This window comes from Arvicola amphibius, chromosome 5 (assembly GCF_903992535.2).
Source record: "Arvicola amphibius chromosome 5, mArvAmp1.2, whole genome shotgun sequence".
Lineage (NCBI taxonomy): Eukaryota > Metazoa > Chordata > Mammalia > Rodentia > Cricetidae > Arvicola > Arvicola amphibius.
Window position 1 is genome coordinate 110299194 of NC_052051.1, and position 26084 is coordinate 110325277.

Genomic DNA, 26084 nt, shown 5'->3' on the forward strand with positions numbered 1-26084 from the left:
AATGGCCATTCTACCAAAATGAATCTATAGATTTGATGCAGTCTCCACCAAAATTCCAATGCAATTCTTCACATATCTTGAAAGAATAATTTTCAGCTTCATATGGAAGTACAAAATACCTGAGAGCAAAAGCAATCCTGAATAATAAAAGTACTGCTGGAGGCATCACCACTCCAGATTCAAGCTGTACTTCAAAACTATAGGGATAAAAACAGCATGGTACTAGCATAAAATCAAACACATGGGTCAATGGAATCAAATTGGAAACTCATAAATAAATACCCCCATGAGAACAGGCACTAAGATCAATAACTAATAAATGGGGACTCATGAAACTGAGAAACTTGTGCACAGCAGAGGGCACCATCATTCAACAGAGTGGCAGCCTGCAGAATGGGGAGACATTTACCCTCTACACATCTGATAGAGGGCTAATGCCTAATACATACATACATGTTGTGTTTTGAGCCTAGCCTTTAACAGCTCTTGAAACTAGTTATCAAGAAAACAAATGATACAAATAAATAAAAACAGGTACAGATCTAAACAGAACTCTCCATAGAGGAAACTCAAGTGGCTAAGAAACACTCAAAGAAATGTTCACCATCCTTGGATGTCAGGAAAATCCAAATCAAAGCTACTTTGAGATTTTTATCTTCCACCTGTCAGCATGGCTCTGATCAATGAAGCAAGTTACCGCTGACATGGGGGAGGATGTAAGGGACTAGGGGGTGCAGACAGATTTCATTAGGAAAGGGAAATAGAATGGATAGTTATGGATGGACAAAGGGCTGGAATGGGAGGAACAAGTGGGGAGGGGCAGGGAGAAGGGAATGAATATGGGTAAAGACAGCTAAAATTAATGGCCATTTGAGGAGTGGTATAGAAACCTGATATAGTAGCAACTTCCTAAATTACATACATATATGGAGGTGATCTAAATGAAATCACCAAATAATGGGGGAGACAGATTCCCAACTTGCCATCTCTTGTCACTAAATGAAGCTACCAGGACTAGGATTGTGTTACATTTAGTTTAGCTGTTGGCCAAAGGGGTCCCATGAGACTCCCCAAACAACCCAGTCTGTTGTTCTCCACAAATTGAGATCAAGGCCCTGCTACTGAAGACAACACCTCATGGAACATGGAGAAGTCGAGCTGGTACCTACCTGGAGCCTTCACCCCTTACCAGCATCTCTGATCCAGGGAGGAACTCTGCAGGCTGCCAAAAGAGACACATAAACATTAAGCACTCACAATCCCTTTGTCCTACAATGGCATCCTGCCTGTGAGATACACTGGGACAATGGTGGCACTAAGCTTGTGGGAACCAATAGCTGATCTGACTTAAGGTCTGCGCTACGAGATGGAACTCATACCTTAAACCTATAGGGTGACCAAGAACCGGAGACGAGACAGCCCATGAACCTAGTGTAAAGCTAAATACTTTTTTTTTAAAAAGTAGTGATCAAATGACTCTTCATGATATTCTGCTATGCTCAGATCGGTGCCTTGTTTAGCCATCAGTAGAGAAGCTTCCTCCTGCAGCAGATGTACGTGTTCTAATACAGAGATCCACAGCCAGACATTATGCAGACTGAGAGCCCTTAGAACACAAGGTCCTAAATGGGTTGTCTCTATCAAATCCCTCCTCTCGGAACTCAGGGAACCCTGCAGAAGGGGAGGTGGAGAGAGTGTAAGAACCAGAGGGATGTTTATTTCTGCTTACAGGTTATAATCTATCATCAAGGAAAGTCAGGGCAGGAACCTGAAGATAGGAATTGAAGCAGAGACTATAGAGCTCCACTGTTTGCTCACTCAATCACATTTAGATGTTTTTTATACAGCCCAGGCCCACGTGCCTATGGATGGTACCACCCACAGTAGGCTGATCCCTAATACATAAATGAACAATCAGGAAAATGCCCCCACAGATAAATCAAGTCAGTGTGATTGAATGAAGGCAATTTCCTATTTAAATGCTCAGTTTATCTATTCCTGATTTTTTGACCTCCTCCAAATTAAGTTCTTGAACTTAGGTATTAGGGAAGGAACAGGCAGGTATAACTCTTCAATTTCAAACATCTGGGATATGCATCATTAATACGAGTGGGAGATGGTTGGAGTATATATTCACAAAATTGTAGCCAGAATCTTCTACTGTTTTCCATCAGAAAAATGTTGCTTTTTTTTTCTAGTTCTGCAGTGTTATAAAATTAAATGCAACTTATGTTAGGTGGGTCCTCAGGCTGCTGCTACTTGGACAGGTAGCTTCAGAGTTGGAGGATGAGCGCACTTGACTCCCACTCAACAATTTCTTGTGTTTCCAAAATGCCAGTGTGTTCCAGCTCCCCCATCTCCAAACATTTGTAGATTTTTCTTGTTTTCTTCTTAGAGGTTGAGTATAACCACTAACATAAACAAAGTGCACAGTGTTTGTCAGAATCCAGGAGCTTCTTCATTTTCTTATTCAGCTTCTTTTACATACCAGAAAACAATGAGAAAACAGGATAACAGATACTAACATGAGTTCTTTATGGCATGTGCAGCCAAGACAGTAGACATGTAATCATTTGGTATTGAAGAATACATAAAATGACTCAGCAACTCTGCATATGATAAAATCTTAATCCCCATAGACATTGCATGTGATGAGCAATGTATTGAGATACATTTATACTCTATTATCTTTTTAGAAAAATTTACTGTAACATCTTCATTAAGTTCCAAAGGACTACATTTATGGGGTTATCTTTTAATCTCTGAAATTACTCAGATATTTTACATTCGTGCATAAAATATATGAACCTCTGTAACAAATGATTTTCTGAATGATACTCTACTTTTTCTTTTAATAGATCTAGTCAGCCTTTTATTTTATGTTATTGATCGCAACAGTTTTTATTGGACTGATTTTGTGATTTCACCTAAGCAGTGCTATTAAGAAATACTCAACATGTATGTGCCTATAAGAAAATTAAAATTCTATGATGTAAATATTCATGAGAAGAGCTGAGTTAGAAGTAATTTTTATTTTCTAAAAGTTGAAGGAAAAGATATTAGGAATAGATAATAACAATGTAGATATCCTTTACAAGTGAATTTTCTAACAATTTTACTGTGAAATAATTTTAAATTACTTCATCTCATAAAGAATATAAGATTTGTCTTATTTCAGCTCCTGATGCATATGACAGATTTAATCCAAATGTCCATTTATAGAATTCCAGTTCCAAGATTCATATTCTCTGGTTCTAAAGACAAAGGGTGCCTTAGTTAATGGCTACAATGTAATTTTTAATAGTCTAGTATTATGAGGATCACATGCCACAGAGGATTCAGTGAAGAAGAAATCCTAACGCTATTTAATTTGGCTTACATTTGTAACTTAGGGTTATAATCCTAATTCTTTCTGCTCTTGAACAAGGTCTGGCCATCAGCCAGGCAGTGCACACTGTATAGATACTGGATTTTGTGTCTGATTAACAGGAGGGAAAGAGACCATTTACTGATGATTACCAAATGTCATGTTGTAGACATACTTCTCATAAATAGGGTTTCTACTACACAGAGAGCAACAGAGGGGAGCTGTAGGGTTACCAGATAGATCACAGTGCTAGGAAAGAAAAAGCTAAGTGCAGCCTGCAAACGAAACAAGGCCAAGGAAACTATCCCTTCCTCAGGGCAGAGAGGCAAGGGAACTGTCCCTTTGCAGGGGAGAGAGCAAAGGGACAGCAGCTCTGCACCCCCTTACTAGGGAAGAGGCAGGATTAATGGGTAACTTCCAGATTCTTTCTGAGATGCATTATCTTACATCCTATTTCCTTTCTCTGAGGAGTCATCTCCAGTACTTGCTTCTCTCCCATATGAAGTAGTCTGGTACTCTACAATTCCATCCAAAATTATCTTATTCCTGTTGAAGAATTTTCTTTCACTCTTAGTATCAAACCTTTGAAAGCAATTGAAAGAAGCAGTATTGATAGTCCTGTGAAAAGCGTCAGAGTAAGGTATGACCCCTCTCTCCATCAACACCACCTCCACCCTTCTCCTTTCTTGGTTCTGTTAATCCCACCAGGCAAGAGTAAGACCACTACCATAAATAAACCAATTGAAGTAAGCTTTTTAGAATGCTGGCCGGGATGATGGCTGCTGGCCATGTCCCTACCCAAGATTCCAGGAATATGATGGTGAATTACATTAGGAGCTTAGAAAGGCCAACTCTACAAGCTCCAGTTCTTCCCACCTTCATCCAATCAGGGACAAGCATTCATCCTGGCATATGTACTTCCTGCCTGCACACCTTCCTCCTACCTGTGATCACTCACATCCTGTGCAGCTGAGGTGTCCGAGCTTGTTTTTAGCCGTGAGGTTTAGAGAATGTGGTTTGTGATCTTACGTGAACAACAGCCCCCAGCATCCCAGGAAGTTGTCTCTCCTTGAGCAGGTGTGGCTTCCAGGTCAGAGGCGTTTTTTGTTTGATAGATCTCTTAAACATGGTCATTTAAACTTAAGCTCAACTTTCGCCATCATGGTTCACTGATTAAGGCCAGGGCCTTCAGGCCCAATTAGATCCCCAGATCCCAGCACTACCAAGATGTGTAATAGAACATGTTGCTATTTTTTATGCACAAAGTAGAAGAAATAAATTTATAAGGATTGATATGCTTGGTACATCTAGTATGTGCTGGTCACATAGATCTGGTGATTGAGGTTATTAAAACGATTTAATCATATGCTTTACCCACTTTATTCGTGCTAACCTGTTTCGGAAGCAAATGGGGTTGAGATTTCATCCCCAAATAATCTCTCACTATCTAAACTGACTCTATAATTCTTAGAATAATCCTTCAAAGAAGGTTTTTAAAGTTCCAGCCTTAAGACACTTTGATTATCTGCTATTACTGTAAGCTGAATCTTTATTTAATGGGAATTAATGCTCTGGTTAATTGAGACAGTTAATGTTTTTAAATTACATATGTAGCAAGGAACTCAAATTCATTTGTTGAAGCCTTCCGAGTTTTGACAAAATTGCCTTACAGGATATCCTTTAAATGTAAGGCCACAGAACCAAACAGATCTTTGGATGCAATTCTCTGCCCATCAATGCCTGAGGCAGGTGGGAGAGCTGGTCCTGAGATCATAAGGGAGGGAGAGATGCCCCTGCCTGCCATCAGCAGGCGAGTAAGCCCTGCACCTCCCATGGGCAGCAAAACAGAGCCAACCCCATTGGTGGAGGTATGGGTGAGCCAGCCCCAAAGTCGTAAGCATAGGAGATCTGTTCCTATTACTCAGCTGTTATGCTGCAGCATGGGTGAGGGAGAGATGCCCCTACCCCCTACCCATCAATGCCTGGGGCAATGGAAGGGCAGGCCCTGACTGAGGTCATAAGAGCAAGAGTGCTGGCCGTGGCCCTGCCCCTTACCCTTATCAGCTCCAAACTCAGGAGAGCGGCCCCTAGGCTTTGCCTGGGCAACACGTAGAGCTGGCCCTGAAGGCCTAGGTGTTGGAGACCCCCACCCTGTGGATGTGAAAGCAGGAGAACTGGCCTCATCCCTTGCTCATCTTTACAAGGGGCAAGCTCACCACAGAAATGCAGGAGAGCTCACTCTGGTGGTGAGGACAAGGAAGAACTGGTGGGCTGCCCAACCCTGCAACTACCCAGGTCCAGAACCAGGGTTATGGGTTGGCCCACCCCAACATCCACCCGATCTGTGATCTGCTGGAGCATGTGAAAGGAGTGGTCCTGCAGACCCAAAGCTGCAGGATCTCCATGACAACAGCAGGATAACTAAGATAACTAAGAGGAGTTCCAGTGAGAACCCAGCATCGATAATGTAGCAGAAACCAGAGGCCTCAAACCAGTATAGTGACTCTTTGTAATGAACACTGGCAAGTAAAGATACGTGGATAAAGGGTTTACTGTGTGACTCACTGTGTCACACTACAGCTTCCATGATGAGATCAATTTTTCCTTCTCTTTTATTTTTTCTCTTAAATTTTATTGTATTTTATTTTGGGTGGAGGTTGAAAGGGCAGAGGGATGGGGAAATAAATGGGAGGGAGATGCATGATGTGAAAGACATCACAGAATATGAGCCATTGCTGAACAACCATAGGTTGCAAAATTTATTTTGTAAATCTTGGAAGCATCACACTGAAGCAATTTAATTTTCAATTGATCTATAAGACATATAAATTATTCATATTAATAGTATACCAGGTATGGATTGGATATATGCACACATCATATGATGTGTAAATCAGATAGGATATTTATTTCCTCAAGCATTTATTTATGGCTAAATCTCCTTTTCATTACTGTGTAAACTATTGATTGCTACTAGTATATAGGCATTAGGAACCTTCACTCTTAATTCCTCACATTGGTCCTTTAAAAAGCTTTTATTTTTAGTGATATATTTATGTAATTATTGCATATTTAATCTGCTTGGAGTGCTTTGAAGTGTTTATTTTGTTTCTGGCTATAATTAATATCATTATATAAGAGGTAGAACATAAAAGTGGGTAAATGTTTTCTGCCTGGAATGAAATCCAGCATAGAGTCCCTTTTAAAACACTGATCCTGCTGTTTAATACATTTAAGATTGATCAAGGAGATTTCCTCAAAGCCACGTTCATCGAGATCCTCCAGAATTTCTCCTTCCACCTCACCACAACTTTGGATTCACTCTGTTCTCAAACACTGCCAGGGTTCCACAAATGGAAGGAATTTTCTGGCTAAGGATCAAGTTGAAATGGCTTTTTATTTTGCTGTTAAAATCTTTAGAAATTTATGAGTAAATTTTGTAGAATTTTCATCAGTATTAAATGAAGTGCTGGGTTAATTAATATTGAATTAAACTTGGGACTATTCCAATTGTCATCATTTTTAAATAGAATCAACTGCATTTATGGGTGTATCCGTAATAAGGTCTAAACATATCTCAAATATGTAAGATAATTCCAGCTGTAGGGAAATATGATTTATGCTAACTATGATTTAGCATCGGAGAAAGCTGAAGTAAAGGGGATTTTATCCCTTTCTGGTGAACAAAAAAACAAAATTTAAACATGAAATATAGTTCTTGGATATTAGACACCAGTCAGACCAAGAGAGCAACTCCTGTGTAGGGAGAACATACATCAGGGCTGCAGCTGACTGAAATATTTCAAGACTGCATTAGCAGAGAAGCCAGGAGGACCCGGCAGCCTCCCTGTGATGAGGAGACGGAGACTGACGGCCAGGTGCCCACAGAGACTGGCAGTAACATGGCACAGAGGAGAAGCCAGGTCTCTGTAAGGCTCCAGACTCTTTCCCAGTCTCAGTTTCTCAGTTGAGGACTGGTTTGCCCACAATCATGAGGACATTGTCCAAGACCGGGAGGTGGGGGGACCACGTAGTGGAAGCATGCATGTAGCTTATACTGGGAATGAAAGAGTGTGTGTTCCCAAGGCACAGATATAGCAAAGCTTCAAAACAGACTTCAGATTTCCGAAGGTCCAAACTGCATCCAAAATGGAATTTTAAAATATCACAAAATGTTTACATCCATGCTTGTTCCCAATTAGATAAACTTCACAATACCTACCATTTATCAAAAAAATTACATCTGTTCTTGTCCCCAATCAGATAAACTTCACAATATCTACTGTTATGCCCAAATCCGCAAAGTCCCCGCAAAAGCCAGCAAGGTGACCGAGTCCCATATGTAAAAGCAAAGAGCCTTTATTTTAAGCAAGTTTGCAAACTCAGTCTCTCTTCATGTCCAACGTATTGGAATAAATGGAGAGCCCCGAGCTCAGTTAGAAAGGGTTTTATAGTAGTAAAGGTGGGGGTGAGGGGTTTCTGAGGTTTAGGACCCCTGATTGGCTGACATTTGTCTAGGGATGTCCTGGTGAGTGTGCTGGAAGGTGATCCTATCTACAGTGGTTGGAACGTTAGGAATTTCCTTTGGATGGTCTGATTTTGGGTGGTGCTCAGGTAATCTCAGCTTGTGGGTCTTTCTGCAACCAGGCAATGCTTCAGGGTAAACTACTGAGACCGGGGCCTCTTGTTAAATTTATCGATGACTGAGTCCTACTCTGGCAGGTGATAATGGTTGGAAGTAAAGAACTTCCTTTGGGTGACCTGCCCATACTTATCTTATGATGGCTGGCTCCCACATCTACCATTTATCAAAAATTCCAGGGCATATGCAGGAACAGGAAGTCAAACCAATCAATAGACTCATGACACAGATGCAGAAACAGTAGACAGGGACATTAGAACAGTTATTACAATTATATTCCACATAATTGAGAAGGTTGAAGAAAAGCTGAAGATGTTTAATAGGTTTGTAGAAGACATACTGAGAATTCTGAAATAAAACATCTGAAGACAAAAGATTTAATATAATTCTTGAATCCAAGATGGAAAAATATGCTTGACAGATTTATCAAGAGTTTAGATATGTCACAAACAAGCAAACAAAAATGTAGTACATATGTAGATATAACATTAAAAACTATTCCAGCCACCACTTTACTAAGCCAGCATAATCCATAAGTATATTCTAGATATTTGTCCTCATACCCACGGGTATGTAGTCCCATTCCCCATCAAAGAAACTTCTCTTTGCAATAGATGGGGACGATGACAGAAAACCACAGCCAATCAAAGTGCCGAGCTGTGGAGTCCAGTCCCGCTGGATACGTAACAATACGGCTCCTGCACCTTTCACAAGAAGGGGTGGGAAGAGCGTAAGACCAGAGCATCAGGGAGTTGGTTGTGAGGCTGTGTCTCCTAGTGGTGTCAGAAGCTGTGCCTAATAAGTCCCACCAACTCTACTGCTTAAACATAGCTGAACAAACATGCATATGTGGACAGGGAAAGACCTCAGGGCCTCAGCCCCCACAAAGAGCTCAGGATATTGCGGACTGCTCGGAGCAGAATTAGTCTTCCCTGGGGGGAGCACACCAATTAGTTATTCAATACCAAATGGTCAGGCTTGAAAACAGACTTACACGTAACATTATACAGACTGAGCAGGTTGTATTTAGGAGTGTATATGTATATATACTATATACATACACATAGATGCATATAATGACAATTAATGAAAAAAGAGGCCATGAATTTATAAGAGAGCAAGGAAGGGTATATAGAACGGTTTGCAGGAAGGAACAGAAAGGAGGAAATAATGGAATAATATTATATTATGATCTCAAACTAAAAAATAACTAAAAACACTATTCCAGGTAAAACAGAGGAAGGTAAAACTGAACTTCATGTTGATATTTGAACAAAGGCTATGGAACAATCTCAAATATGAATTAAAGTCTATGCAGAATGATGGGAGCTAGAATTTAAAGAAATGCTATATACAACTTACTGAACTTGATGAAATATATAAAATGAAAGTTACAAAGTTCCAGGACCTTAACAAATTTCAGCGACCTTACTCATCCTTATTTCTTCCTGCATTCAGTTTAGTTTTTCCACCTAGCTATATTCTGCCCTGCCATAGGCAAAAGCAGCTTCTTTACTAACCAATGGTAATAAAACATATTGGACTGGCTAGTGCGGGTGTCTGCTGCCAAGCCTGACCATGAAAGGTTAATCTCTAAGACCACACGGTAGAAAGAAAGAACCAGCTTCTAGAAATTTGTCTTCCGATGACCACATGCATGCTGGAAATTGCTTATGCCACCACCCACATAAATAAACACAATAAAATATTCTTGGTTAGATCAGACCCCCACACAGGGCCGCTTTCCTTGCGTGATGTCTTGCAACACCTCTCATCAGAGGACTCCAAAGGCAGAGTCTCCCCCCAAGAGGAAGAAGAAGAGATACCTGAGTCATGACAAGCCCCCCTACACCTACTTGGCCATGATCGCTCTGGTAATTCAGGCAGCACCTTTCCGCAGGCTGAAGCTGGCCCAGATCATCCGTCAGGTCCAGGCAATGTTCCCCTTCTTCAGGGATGACTACGAAGGCTGGAAGGACTCCATACCCCACAACCTTTCCTCTAACCGGTGCTTCCGGAAGGTGCCCAAGGACCCTGCAAAGCACCAGGCTAAGGGCAACTTCTGGGCGGTGGACGTGAGCCTGATACCAGCAGAGGCGCTGCGCCTTCAGAACACTGCCCTGTGCCAGCGATGGCAGACCCGGGGCACACGCAGAGCTTTCGTCAAGGACCTGAGCCCCTATGTGCTCCAAGGCCCGCCTTACCGGCCGCCCAGTCCCCCACCATCCAGGGATGGTTTCAGCATCCAGTCCCTGCTAGCGGACCCCGGGAAAGAATCAACAGGGCCCCAGCAGCCTGCGCTAGCTGGTCAGAGCAGTTCAGCTCAGGCAGGTCATTCCTCTAGAGCAGCTAATGGGAATGTGTGCTGGAGAACCTGAGTAAAACTTGACAAGAAAAGAATAAACCTAAACAGGGAATGGTGGTGCACACCTTTAATCCCAACCCTCAAGAAGCAGAGGCAGGCAGATCTCTGCACTCAAGGCCAGCCTTTCTACATAACTAGTTCCTAGTCCGCCAGAGATACACAGTGAGACCCTATCTAAAAAACAAAAACAACAACCAGAACGCAGCCTGATCTACAGATCTACAGAGTGAATTCCAGGACACCTAGAGCAACAAAGAAACCCTGTCTCAAGAAAGCAGAACAGGGGCTGGAGAGATGGCTCAGAGGTTAAGAGCATTGCCTGCTCTTCCAAAGGTTCTGAGTTCAATTCCCAGCAACCACATGGTGGCTCACAACCATCTGTAATGGGGTCTGGTGCCCTCTTCTGGCCTGCAGGCATACACACAGACAGGATATTGTATACATAATAAATAAATATTTAAAAAAATATTCTTAATGACAGTAGGGGAAATGACACTGGAATCCTCATACTTTGTTTTCTCAACACCACAGATAAAGAAAGAAAACACAAAAAGGGGAAAAGTAGACAGTGAGAAAGCAAAGGTGAGGGGCAGTGCTGGAGTTAAAGGTGGCAAGGAGCTGTGGGTGCTGGGAACTCAACTCCAGACCTTGGCAAGAGTAACAAGTGCTCTTAAATGCTGGGCTAGCTTGTCTGCCTTCAGACTCTCATTTTGAAACAATTATTTTCTTATGCATGTGTAGTCTGTGGTTGAGAACTTGAAACAGGTCAATGAGAATGGTAATTATCCCTGTTCTAGAATATCTATGCTCCTATCTGAGTCCACCTATTAGAAAGCATGACGGCTGGAAGAATCAATCAATCACCTAGATTAATTAGGTCCACTTACATTTCTGGCATCACCATGTCTGTTACAGTAGACTTCTTATGTTTGCCTAAACTTAACTGAGCCGTGCTACCTGTTGAGTAGAATATCCATCACACAGCCTGGATGACTTTTTATTGTCACCCAGCTTTTAACACTGTAGATGGGAGAACCAAAAAAGCTACCACACAAGGCAGAGACTGCACTGACTCTTAGGATCTAACCTTGCAAGTCACTGACACTTTCTCTGCCTTCCGTTAGTTCTGAGCAACTTAAAATTCTACCAAATTTAAAGGAAAAAAGTAGACCCCTTTCTGAAAAAGTGTCAAATTCTGGAGGAGTGTGTGAGGTAAGTAGCACTGTGTGTGTGTGTGTGTGCGTGTGTGTGTGTGCGTGTGTGTGTGTGTAAGTGTGTGTAATGCAGAGACTACGCTTTCATTTCCCAGTCTCCCAGACCCAAATAATCGGACAGAAACTATATTAATTACAACAGTGTTTGGCTGATGGCTCAGGAATATTTCTAGCTATCTCTTACATCTTAAATTAACCCATTTCTATTAGTCTGTGTATTGTCAGGTGGCTGTGGCGTTTCCTCATTTTCTACATGTCTTGTTTCTTTGGCAGCTGACTGGCTGATGTCTAACCTTACTCCTCCTTATTTCTTCCTGCATTCAGTTTAGTTTTTCTGCCTAGCTCTATTTTGCCCTGCCGTAGGCAAAAGCAGCTTCTTTATTAACCAATGGAAATAAAACATACTCACAACCTACAGAGGATAATCCCACATCAAGTGTGTATGTATGTTTTGTGTTATGTGTATGATGTATGCATGTGTGCATATATGTGTGTGCGATGTATATATGATGCAAATGTATGTGTATGTGTTGTGTGTATGATTTGTGCATGTACATGTGTGTGTGTGTGTGTATGTGTGTGTGTAAATATAAGTATAGAGTGGCTGTCAGAGAACATCCACAGGTGTGGGTCCTCTCCTGCCTTGTTTCAGGCAGGGTCTCTGTGGTTCCAGCACTGCAAATGAAGGACCTGCTGGCTCTCAAGGATTTCAGGGAATCTGTTTCTATGTCCGGTTTTATCACAAAAGCAGTGGGGTGACAGATGCGGCTTCTGAGGACACACATGAAGGACCCACACTTGTACAGCACAGACTTTGCCCATATAACCCCCCTCGGTCCAATTTCCAGAGCCTTTACATTTTCTGGGAATGATCTAGGAACATATATAACATGACACGGGACTAATCATACAACGTGGCTTGTGCATATTAGCAATTGTCTCAGAAAAAAAAAAGATGCAGACACAAATTAGGGGCTTACATGAAAGAACTTAACATTTTTATTCTGGAAAATTTAGGCTTTCAGTTTGTAGGCGTGAGATTTCAGCTTGACGTTTGTTTTTGTTTTCAGCTCAGGCCTTGATTTGAGTCATTCTGTGATTTAGAAATACAGATATATGGATTTATTAGGGAGGCTAAATGACAATGCAGCAGTGCCAGTAGAGAACACGAAGGTTATGACCTAGCAATGACAATGTAAACGAAGATAACAAATGAGTGAAATTAATATCTGTGGGTCAAATTGCCCAAGGCTAGGAAGGGAAACCGGAGCACCAAGGATGACTCTGAAATAGGCAATATGTCAGCAATCCCAGACTTGGTGTGCGTGAGGGACCAAGGCATACAGTCACATAGGCCGGGTCAGGTGGTACCTCAAGATCTGCTGGTTTGGTCATGGGAGTTGCCTCTCCTCTGCAGACAGTTTCGAAGTCACATATAGAGGTCAAGATCAAGACAATGTAAGCGGCAGGTGTTCAAAGCAGAGATGACACAGAAATGGGGTACTCGCTCTGATGGCCTGACTTAAATTAGGTATACTAATTCTTAGTTTTCTGAAGAACAGAAAAGAACAGCTCTGTGCAGTTTGGTTTTCATCCCCAGTAGGAAAACTGCAGCTAGAACACCGTTTTCTCTCTTTAATGACTAGTTCTTCTGAGTCCTGTTAGATTTTTAAAGAGACTCCTACCGACTCCTGAGACATTATCAATTAACCACATACAGCCCATTGAACACAGCGGAGCTGTAATTAAACCAAATTGCCATGTAGTAGCTTTCATTACACAACGACACAGTTTCTGGTAGGACCATAGAGAGAGTTTAATTACACGTCTAGACACCCCCTGAAGTCAGAGTAGTGGTGCTATCTTTGAATCTTTAGAGGGGAGCTTGAGCTTTGGATGACTGCAGTTTTAAGAGATCCGTGATAAGGTATATTTAGGGGATCTATCCGTATCTTTTTAAATTCCACTTTCTGCTTTGATGCATACTTAATCTGGGAATTGCTTGTGTATCTGTGAATAAAACTGGATTTGGAGAGAGATGTACACATTTCCACTTCTCATATGTGGTTTCCCTTTCATTTGCGGCCAAATAGCGTTTTCTCTGATGGATCCCAATGTTGCCTCCTCCTTTGACCTTCCTTTTTTTCTTGTGTGTCCTAATGCACCCCTGCACTGTATGCTTGTGTTATGTGTTTGGAGGTCAAAGGAAAAATCTCTGATCTCAGCCCCATCATTGATTTGGTTTGAGAGGTCTCTTGTTCGTTTTGCCTGCTCCAGGCTAGCTGGCCAGGCTTCCCAGAATTCTCCTATCCACCTTCCATCTTGCCAGAGGAGCAGTGGGATTATAGACATACATGGTGCCAAGCTTTCTGTGACGTCTGAGAATCCTAACTCGGTTCCTCACACTTGTTTGGGAACTCTTTACCTACCTATAGTGCCACTCTCCAGGCTCACTCTCCTCAGCAGAGAAGCCGTGTGCTGTTGTGTAGACACCATCGTCTCAATACCAGTCCTTAACCTTTGAGCAGAAACTGCCTGTCCCCCGAGACTGGCTGTGCTCTCTCATTCCCAGCCCTGCCCTGTGTCTCTTGGATCCCAAGATTGTACAGATCTTTTCTCTGTGGCCACTCTGGATATTGTCTTTCTCATACCAAAACTTGCTTGCTGTTTATTTCTTTGTAACTGAGGACCATTTTTTTGTGCCTTGTCTCACGCTATGTATTATTTTCTAATACAACATCTAATTACCCAAACATTTCTGTAGCCTCAAGCCTGAAATCTCTTTTCTCAGACCTGGCATCGTACAGTGAAAATGAGAAAATGAACTGATCACACATGCGTCCTTTTTAAATATCCTCAGCATCCCCCAGGGAAGCTCCCCTCCCAGCAGGCACTCGCTCTAATCCTACATGCAAATGAGTTTTGTATGCTGCTCATTTGTTGGTGTCATGTGTGCTACTTCATTTTTCCATATAGGTTTATATTCTGTCAACGTGAGATTTGTGTCTTTAAAGCTGGGCCTGTTTACCATTGCTTTCTTGTAGGACATTTATTTAAAGTGGTAACGATCCATTTAATGATTCCTGTCAAGAAATGTGTTTCATTAAAATTTTAACTCAGTGAACATTTTAGGTTTTGAGTTGAATTTAGGGGAAAAATGGTGTAAATAAAAGCAGTGTCATGGACTTGACTCTTAGACATATAATTACTAAAATGTTATGACACATGCGTTTGAACATATTAGAGAGAGAATGCCTACCCATGTTCATCCACTCAGGTAAGACTTGTTCCACAGCCAGACTGAGAATTTGAGTCTGAGTGTGCCTTTTCTCTTGTTGGCCACTCTAGCCAGACACCCCGGATTTTCCTAGCCAGCAGCATCCAGAACTTTCTTCTCTGCCAGCAACCCGTTTCCAAGGAGAATAAATGACAGCTTCCTTGTGTTCTGTTGGAGAATAGTTTGAGGGGAACAAATCAGGGTAATGACTTGAAGAAATTGAACCATTTGGGAAATACTTTGGAATTAAAATTGACAGAACTTAGTTATGAATTTGATAGAAGCAGATGTGAGAGGCTCAGTCTCTGAGTTCTCTGAGGGCCTCCCTCTTACTAGGAAAACCCTCTACCACTCATGCGCTCCAAGCACTCATGAGCTCTTCATTAAGCTGTATTCTTAAGCTTTGTTTTCTTTGTGATACATATTTTAAAAATCCTAATGTGTGTTGTTGAGCCATAAGATTATGGTAGATCTGAAAGCATCTGAAAGAGATATCAGAACCACAAATAAAATTACACAGCTGTAATTTTAACTTATTTTAACTTAATTCACGTAATTAACTTCATTATTTCTCCTGTGTAGTACCTGCATGAGAATGGGATTGTCCATCGTGATCTCAAACCAGAGAATCTTCTCTACGCAACTCCAGCCCCAGATGCACCTCTCAAAATTGGTAAGAAAGTTTTCAAATCTTTCAGAGCAGAAGACGTTTGTTCTATAGGATTTTAAGTTGTGTTCTATCGGGGATTGCCTCTGTCCGGTTGCCTCCAACACTTGGCCTCTATGAGGGATAATAGTGTGTCGTTTGTTAGTCCATGTACTTTTCTGGACTGTTCACCTGACGCTATGTTCCAGACTTCGCTGGATCATTGCTGGGCTTTCAAATGAGCCCCAGTCTTGGTGCTTAGTGATTATGAGGATCTCAAAAGATAACCTTGGGTTTTTTTAGATAAGTTTATAGTGAAAAGTTGACTTGTGTTTTGATTCTTAGCTTTGAATTGACAAATTATTTGGAGCTTAATCTTATATAATGAAGAACTTTAAAATACTTGGTATAAATTAGCGAATGTAGACTATGAATCTGTTTATATTAGCAGAGAAAACTCAAAGACCGTATTTCCAAATTGTTCTCCCCAGAATGCTGTTCCCTAATTGGAGAAAAGCTCCCTTGTATGTCTGAGTGTTTGTGGAGGACATAGTCTTACAGAAAGGTCTGTGCTTGCTCAAATAAGTTAGAAAATGGCAAATGAAATTTTTTTCCTGTCTTATAAAACCTTAAAAGTGCTAACGTGTGGACCAACATATCATGATCTACACTACAAGACTTTCTTAAACTATTGACTCTAGAAATCCACCCCATATAGTATCCAGAAAAACCATAAAGATGAAATTTGGGCAATTCTCATCTGCCCATTGAAATTATCCTATTAGGAGAAAATACATTTTATTTCCCATATACTTGATAAAGCAAATTTTCATTTCCAAAGACAGATGTGAGGTAGAATCTGTATTAAAGCCCCCTGAGGTTGCTAGGCTTCCTTGGTTCTCCATCAGAGCTAAGCTGATGCGTCCCTAACCCAGGCCCAGAAAGACAATGTATGTACTCACTCATAAGTGAGTTTTAGACATAAAGCCAAGAAAAACCAGCCCACAGCTCACTACCCCACAGAACCCAGACAACAAAGAGGACCCTAAGAGAGACATATACATGGATCTAATCTACATGGGAAGTAGAGAAAGACACGATCTCCTGAATAAATTAGGAGCATGGGGACCATGGTAAGAGAGTAGAAGGGGAGGGAAGAGATAGGGAGAGGAGCAGAGAAAAATGTGTAGCTCAACAAAAACAATAAAAAAACAAACAAACAAGTGTTAACACCTCTGAAAATTAAGTTGCTCTACCAGGGAGAAGTTGGGGCAGCATTCTGAAAAGCCTGCTGGGCAGCCAGCTCACTCTGTTAATCACTCCTGAAAGACACTGGCAGCAGGGGTTTCCATTTCCTTTGACATGACTTTCAAAGATTTGATCCTTAAAGAAATCTCTTTAGATGGATGGATGGATGGAAGCTAATTTGGGCAGGAAAGCCTTGCTTTCTGTAGGGCTGCCTGTCGTGTTCAGTGATATGGTCAAGCACCGCGTGGAAACCTGGGTGTATCTTTGAAGTCTAAAATGGTATCCGTCTGCACTTGCCTCCCTTGGAGATGGCCTCGAGCAGCCTTCTGACATGCTTGAAAGAGAGGTCACTCAGCAATAGGTCATAACTGTAGCAACGTGGATAATATTTTACTTAGGCAATATACAGAGGAATAAATAGAAAGAATTCAGGCTGCCCCCCAAAAGGTTTTACTTGTTATACGAGCATAAATTATTAGCTGTCAAGCGTTGGCAACTGATGTTATTTGTTTTCGATCAGAATAAGCTTTTGACATTTCTGTTTGTTTCCATGGCATCTACGAAAATCTGTATTTTATTTCCCCAGTGAGTTTAAGGACTCGGATTGTGGCCCTAAGCCTGAACTCTCTCTGGGGGTTACTGTCACATGAACACAGGAATTCTTACAAGCACCACAGTTACTGTTCTGAACCAAATTTCTTTACATGTTAATGTTTTTGAGATTTAAAAAAAAATCAAGCATTATAAATTATTTGTAAATGTATTAGCGTCATGTTTTTCCAAGTTAAAGGAATGATTGAGTGACTATTTATTTTAGCTTCAGAAAATCGTCTTGTTTCCACCCACATCCTCCCACCATCAGATCAGGAGTAAACAAATACATCAGTTTTGTTTTTGAAAAGCAGAAGTACTTATAAAAGCTGAGAAAAGTCTTGGCATGCTAAATTCTTCTCTTGTGTTTCTAGCTGATTTTGGACTTTCTAAAATTGTGGAACACCAAGTGCTCATGAAGACAGTGTGTGGAACCCCGGGATACTGCGGTATGCTCTTTAATGTTGACATTTTACCTCTATTGAAATCTATTTTTACCTAATGACCTGATTTTACTTGAACTCCCAATGTCTCTATTTATTGATGTTTTGACGTGGTAATTAAATGGCTTGGCCTCGGTCACGGCATGACTAAGGGGTATATAAATGACACTTGGGTCACCCTTTGTCTATTCTGCAGGACTTGGGAATGTGGAATGTAGGACACCTGTGTCAGAGAGTACCTGTCAGGCCACAGCTACTCTAGGAGACTTCTGTGCAGGACAGGCAGCCAGTAGGGAGCGGGACAGGGCAACAGTAGGGTGTTTGGTGGCAACTGAAGCCACTGTCCCTTCCTGACTTTCTTTGCTTTTCATTAGGAGGGTGTGTAAAGAGAATGGATGCTTTCATTTAGAGGGCACACAAGGCAATGAGAATGGGGCAGCTGCTTTTGTTACCAGAGCTCACAGGCAAAATAGCCTGGGCTCTGGCTCTGGCTATTCAGCTATGTCAAGAGAAAAATGACATAAAATATATCAAATGGAAAAATAGATTGCCAGTCTTCTCCCAAACTGAGAAAAGCCTTCCTTCACAGTCTGTCTCTGCACCCCATAGCAGTTTTACAGGTTACAGAAGGGGCAGCAGATCTCGGGACGAGGCATGGGCAGATTCCAGCTGTGGATTCCAGCAGTCAGGCAGAGTGACATCTTCCTCAGATGCTGACCCTGACCTTAGCATGATACAGTATTTCTTTCAGGGAACTGCAACTGAAAAAGACATTGTAAGGAAACCCCTATTTGAAGTTTATGGCATACGTTACTTAGGTTATCTATGTAACTGTCTGGCTGTGTTTCCCAAGAAAAATCTTCCAGCTGCCCTTGAAGTCGACGGTGCTAAGGCCCCTCCCTCCCATTGCCTCCTCGCCCAGGACGAGTGGAAGGCACCCTGTGTAGATGCCTTAGTTCACAGATAAATAAAAAGCTTTTGACTCATACTAGCATAAACCACTGTCCTTTTTATCACTAAATTAAAGGTAGCAATCCCCTAACCAGAAATAAAATAGCTTGCAGACATTACCAAGTGTTCCTAAAGTTGGTGATCAGCAAACAGGCAACAAATCAATGAAAATTTTGACTCTAGGCAAAGAGACCTAAAGCTTCAGGTCATCCCTTGAAAGTCTCCTCCTGGTATCAGAATCTCTTCAGACACTGTGCCTTTCGCCTACCTCTTCAGTAAGCACATATTAATTTCCTGCTGTATACGTAAGCCACTGCCTCACACAGGTACAATGTATCCCACACTCTCTCCAAAGGAGAGCGTCACAGGCCCTAGAGGAGCAGGCTCACAGGCCCTAGAGGAGCAGGCTCACAGGCCCAGAAGCCATAGTGTCAAAGGAACTCTGTGCCCATATCTTATAGATGTGGACAAAAGCCACTATGAAAACAGAAAGGGGGAAGTGTTTGGAGTTGCTGGACATCTTCTTCTATGGCATCTGTATTTATAGATAAACAGAGAACTACATAATTCATTCTAATAATCTTTAATACACAGAGTTGAGATTGGGAAAAAATTTAATAAAGTATTCTTTGAAGCAAATGTATGCTAAGTGCCCAAAATTTGAGTTCTGGGTAACGCTAACATTAATTTTTTTAACATTCAAAACCAAAAAAAGTATCATTCCCCAAGATACCACATTTCACTGTTAGTGGACTCAGGCGTAAGAATTCGGGTATTTCAAAGCCAAAATGTGCTGGCTGTCTCCTTTAAAAATCAATACAGATAAGTCAATATGTTATTTATTTTATTACGCAATGACTTGGTTTCCATGTTCTTTTTTTTTCTTTGTTTTTGTCTTGAGATAAGGTCTTGCTCTATAGAGTAGGCTGGCCTCCAGCTCACTGTGTAGTCCATGTTAGCCTCAAACTTGTGGTGAATCTCCCGTTTCAACCACACAGAGATTCTAGGTGAGCACCACCACACCCAATGTAACTGTATAAAACTTCAGATATACCGCTATGTCACACCCAATGTAACTGTATAAAACTTCAGATATACTGCTATGTCACTGTAGAAAGCAAAAGTCAAAATACACATTGTCAGAATTAATAACCCAGATATCCCTTATCTGTCTCTATGTTCATATACACATTTTATAATTTTGTTTTTAGTAAAGTAGTTTTCCTGGTGGATTTTAAAAATTTTTCTTACAATTTTATTTTTTCATAAGTACAATAATAGCACAGAATTAGGTACTTATCTTACCATTAAATTTTACATTGTGCAAGAATTCTTTTTTGTTGTTTTTGTTTTTGTTTTGTTTTGTTTTTGGAGACAGGGTTTCTCTGTAGCTTTGGAGCCTGTCCTGGAACTAGTTCCTGTAGACCAGGCTGGCCTCAAACTCACAGAGATCTGCCTGCCTTTGCCTCCTGAGTGCTGGAATTAAAGTTGTGCACCACCACCGCCCAGCTGTGCCAAGTATTCTTGTTCTAGGTCATATGGCTTCTAAAATTGAGTAGCATGTTGGTTAATAGTAAGTTCAAAAAACTTAACGTAACTGTGGCATAGCATCTAGAGTCACAGGGCGCCTCCTGCTTGACAGTGTCCCCTAGACATAACGGGAAGTAGACTAATGAAATTGCAACAATATGGTTGTCCGAGTAAGACTGGTATAATGAACACCAGTTGTCATGCCAGTGTGGACAGGGAAATTCCACATGGTTTCACTCCTGTGTGAGGGACTTCAGGTCTTCAATGGCTGCTGAGAGAGGGAGAATCACTTTCTTCCAAGGAGGACTTTCTGTGTGTCGTCTTATCCCAAGTGGTCAGTTCTGGACCCGTGTATATATAAGCAATGCTAAAAATGGACTTGGTAGGTTTGATATACATGTTCTCAATTATTAAAGAGGAGATCATGGGCTGTGAGAAGTGGGGAGTGGCGTGGGATGGAGGAGCGAGAAGGGGTGGGGGGAGTGATGGGAGTGCAGTGCTTATGTATAAAGCTCACACAAAACCCTTTTTAAAAAAATGCTAGTTATGGCTTCGACAAGGGAGAGGATGGCATTCTCATGCTCAGAGTCTAAAGATAAGCAACCCTGAGGGCTTCCACTGTGACTGTGTGAATGCTACTGATCTCTGCTGGGGACTGGGACTTTGTCTCAGTCCAAGTTAGCTGCTTGAAATCAGTCATCTCTGTGTTCTGTACACAGGGGGAAAGACCAAAAGAAAAAAGAACACAACAACAAAACAATGCACACCTTCTAATAGTCAAACAGACATGCTGAAACTCATATGTCATTTATGTTTCCATCATATGGCTCATATGTTCTCAGCTTCTATACTCTGAGATTCTGGCAATGTTCCCATTAGTGGGACATTACTGTCCTAAATTAACTGAGAGTTCTGTTGCTAAGTGACGTCATACATTTTCAGATGCTTTAGACAGGGTTACTTGCAAACAACAGAAATTTATTTCTCTCAGTTCTGAAAGTTTGGCAGTCTGGGATCAAGAAAGTGGTTTATTAGTTTTCTAGAATGGTTTTCCTACTTTCTCGAGATATGCTGTCTGTTTTGTCCCCAGGGTGACAGTTGATGGTTTCTCTTGAGCCTCTTCTGTAGGCACTAATTCTAGTTATGTAGGCTCCACCCTGAAGGTCTGATTCCCATAGCAAAGACCCAACCTCCTTAATCTGTCACCTTGGGGAGATAAAGATTTCATCATATGACTTTTGAGTCAACACAGATATTAGACATTAGCATTAAGATTAAGACAGGGCACAGAAGGTGCATGTTGGTTGTAGAGCACTTACTTAGCACGAGCAAAGCCTTGTGATTTATTTGTCTTACTTCAGTAAAAGAAAAAGAATGATCTGGGATCAAGCAACTCATTCCCTCTGCCATAGACTGATAAAGCAAAGTTTGCATCCTTAGGATAAAAGATTGAAGATGGCTGCACTGTGAAGTTTGCTGGGGGCAGATTCTGGGTTTGTTTTTGGTGGTATTTGTTTCCCTTAGAACTATCTTCTAACCATGTCTCTTGGATTCTTCCCTCCTATTTGTGCCATATATTTCTATAATAATTTATATGCCCCTATTTGTCCAACATCTGTATTTCTTTCATGCCTACAAATGTCCAAGATTGTGGGATGAGGGACTAAATTTAGTTGTACCATTTATCACCAGTAATTAATTACTGGACAGTTGACTGGACAATTAAGAGTAAAGTGAGAAAAGATGATAAGGATTTTCCACAAGAAAAAAAGGATAATTAGCAGGATAATAGTTATTGTTATTTTGCAACTGCTTTTATTGTTTTTCTAAAAAATAAAATTCAGAAGTTAACTGTAGTGTGGAGCTGAGGGGAAGGCCTGCTTATCGTCCCGCCCGGCTCCCACATGGTTAGCTTTACACCTGAAATAATTACACGGAAACTGTATTCATTTAAACACTGCCTGGCCCATTATTTCTAGCCTCTTATTGTCTAATTCTCACATCTCTTGCTTTAACCCATATCTAATAATCTGTGTAACACCACGAATGGTGTCTTACCGGGAAAGATTCAGCACGTCTGACCTGGTGGCTGGCTTCATCGCATCTGTCTTCCTGAGGAGAGGCACGGTGGTCTGCCCCAGAGAAGAGAGGCGGGGCAACTGTCTGAGCCATCTACCTCACTTCCTTTTTCCTGTTCTGTCTACTCCACATATCTAAATTTTGCCCTATCAAAAAGGCAAGGCAGTTTGTTTATTAGCCAATGAGAATCCTCCATCAGTTAACTACTAGGGAATAAATCTGAGAGATCGGGGAAACAATCATCTACTCTCTTCTCCATCTTTACTGATTGGAATGACCCACATATCTCTCTTTGCTCCTCCTTACTCTCCCCCATGTATCCCTCTAGCTTCCTCTAAGTTCACTGGAAAACTATGGTCCACTCCAGCCAGAATAGTATGGGCTCTGACTATTGAACTAAGGTCATATGCCATTGGCAGTTTCAGGACAGCAATAGAGAAACTTCCCCACAGCATTTCCCTATTTTGTCTAAATAAAAAGGAAGGGTTTTAACTTTAGCACAGTAAAACTATGTATAATAAGAACAATTATCAGGTATTGTCTAAATAAAAAGGAAAGGTATTGACCTTCACAAAATAAAACTATATACAATAAGAACAATTATCAAGTAAGAATTACATTCAGAATGTCCAGTCTATTTGTATTTGGCAAATTCAGAGAAAATACTTCATTATCCTCTTTTTTGAGTCCAAAGTTCTGTACCTAATTTACTTCCTACCATAACTAAGGATAACTGTAACCATAAGTATCTTGTCATCAACCCCATCAGGGACCCAAGAGGGATATAATACTACCTCAGTAAACTGAAAGTGTAGAGCAAAAGACTTCTGAACTATAGAAATGACAGAGACATCTGGCTCTCTGAACAGTCACCCAAGGTTCCTCTGCCATGCTGGGGCATCCATCTTCGACTATAGGCCTGGAATATATGGCAGAATTTTTTGTGAAGCAGATTATTTTGAAGGACTCTCTACCTTGTCTTGGTAAAGTTTGGCAGTTGCCCTCTCTTGTGTTCTGCTTGTTCAGTTTGGACAACATATTGTCAGTAGTTGATGCAAAGGTAGTTTCTTGCCCAAATGGCTAGCTTTGAAACATTGGAAGCACACCTCATATGGAGGTTCTTTGATGCCCATCATCCATTTTTGAAGGAAATTGGTGCTCCCAGAAGCAGATATATTTCACTGTCATGAAAAGCCTTATGTTATTAAAAAACAATTTAAATGCCATATTCTTTAGGTCTTTGAAGTATTTGAAGACTATCTACTTAAATATATCTCTGTTACCTTGTAAAATATACCTAAAATGACTATAAGTTTGATTATTATTATAGATGAATAACTGCTAACCTTTTTTATTATCCTAAATAGCTTCATAGGACTATAACTTTACATTTTTAAATGACCTTCATTGGTACAATACCTTAAACAAGAAATAGAGACATATAATACAGTATAATAAAAATAATGTTAAATTTGTATTAATATAAAAATATCTTAAGTAAGAATGGAAACATATATACTATAATAAAAATCAACCTTCAATTTGTATCAATGTAAAATTCATACCAATGTAATAAAAGTTTGAGATAGTATTTATACCTTAAGAAAAGTTTTCAAAAGTCAAAATAAATCTGAGGGACTATAAGATTAGTGACAATAGAACAGTCCCTTAATTTTGATTTTCTTCTGTCCCATACTGGGTGGCTCTTCTGACATGAGACAGAAATTTTGGATTTTCTTTCAACAAGCATTCTTGGGTTTAGGAGAGAACCATGCTCGTACTCTAAAGCCAGCTTTAAATTTTAACTGAGTTGGGACTACAAAAAAAATTGCCCCATATGTTTGTAGAGAGCAGCATTTAAAAAAACATTTGAGAAGATTATAGATTTTTTTTCTTGCTAGAAATGTGTTATGCCATTAAGCCAATCTACTTTTTTTGTGGGACATTTTCTCCAGATGATTTGTCCTTCTTGTTTAGATGCCTTATTTGTCCAGTGTTCTTCAAATTCTTAATTTGGATGCTTTTGTTCTCATGGAGAGACAAAAATAAAATCTTGCCTCAACCCTAACTTTGGGGACTTTCCCATTTTGGCACATTGTCTGATCAAATGAAAGCCATTTATTAGTCTTATAAGTTAATTTAGATGAAATGGCTATGTGTTTTGATGAGCTATCAGCTCTCCAAATTAATCATTCTCTCCTGTTCAAATCTAATCTTTATCAATTTTGATGGTATCCACAGCTTTTCTTCAGTGGAAATAAAAAGAAAACCTTTTCCCCAATGTAACACATAGTCTGTTTTCCATTCTAAGGTCAACATATCTTTAAAGTATACAGGTTGATTTAATCCAGCAGGTTTTTTTTCTACTATCCAATATTTCTCCATAGTGGATGTAGTTTCTTTCTCATTAGCTTAAAAAAATTTAAAGCTAGTAAAGCATTGTGCAATCTGTCTCTGAAAGTCTTTATTACCCCTTTCTGCTTCTTAAGCATATCTTTTAAAGTGCAATTAGATCTTTCTATAACTGCTTGTCCTGTAGGATTTCTTGGTATACCTGTAATATGCTTTATATTATAATATATAAAAACTGTTTCATTTTACTAGAGGCATATGCTGGAGCATTGTCAGTATTAATTTGTACAGGTATCCCCATGGTGGATATAACTTCTAATAAATGTGTAATTATAGAATCAGTCTTTTTAGAACTCAAAGCAGTTGCCAATTGAAATCTGTAATATGTATCTGTGGTATGGTGCACATATTTTAATTTTACAAATTCCACAAAAATGAAACATATCCATCTGCCAAATTTTATTCTTTGAGTACCTTTTGGGTTACTCCCTGAAGATTATGGAGTTTGGTTATACAAAGAACAAGTAGAACATTAGCTTGGTTTGTTGCCAAGTGATAAAAAAATTATTTCTTCAAACCTTTGCTATTAACATGGTGTTTCATATAAAATTCTGAGATTTTTAGGATATTTCCTACCAACAGTTGGTCAAATTCATAATCACCTTGTGCTAGAGGGCCTTGTTGGTCCAAATGTGATCTGATATGTGTTATATATAAGGGATGACTTCTATTTCTGTTTTTCTTGTAATTGATTAAATAATAATGTTAATTCTGAATCATTTGGTGTAAGTTCAGCAATTTCAATATGCAAAACAACTCTGTGCATTCTGAGGGTCAGTAACTATATTAAGATGTTCTCTTCTACCAAAGCCAATTCTAAGTCAGCCTCAGATGATAATTTTCTTGGACTACTTAAGTTCTATTACCTTATAATTTTTTTTAATAAATTACTTAGTTCTTGAGTTGTTAATGCAATTGTGGTCTTTAAACAGTTAATATCTCCCAGCAATTTTTGAAAATCATTTAGAGTTTATAATTGACCTCTCCTGATTTGTACTTTCTGTGGTTGAATTCTTTGTTAACCTATCTTATATCCTAGGTAATTAATAGAACCTATTCTTTCTATTTTTTCAGGAATAATTTTTAATCCCAAACAAGGCAAAATTTTCTTTACTTCTTCAAACATTTATCTGCATCTAAATCAGCTAGTAAATATCATCCATATAATGATAAATTATAGATAGTAGAAACTGTTTATGAATTATTTTTAATGACTGTTGTACAAAATATTGAAATAAGGTAGGGTTGTTTAATACCCCTTGTGGAAGAATGTTCCACTGATAACTTCTAATAGGTTGAGAATTATTATAAGTAGGCAT

General features: G+C 40.1%; 1 protein-coding gene across 1 annotated transcript in view; it reads left to right on the forward strand.

Annotated features, from left to right (window-relative positions):
• Camk4 (calcium/calmodulin dependent protein kinase IV) overlaps nucleotides 1–26084 on the forward strand; it is a 224219-nt gene that overhangs the window by 175172 nt on the left and 22963 nt on the right. The window contains exons 6-7 of the mRNA XM_038330633.1: nucleotides 15448–15538; nucleotides 17725–17799. Coding sequence (XP_038186561.1) covers nucleotides 15448–15538; nucleotides 17725–17799 — 166 coding nt within the window. The remainder of the gene's footprint in view (nucleotides 1–15447; nucleotides 15539–17724; nucleotides 17800–26084) is intronic.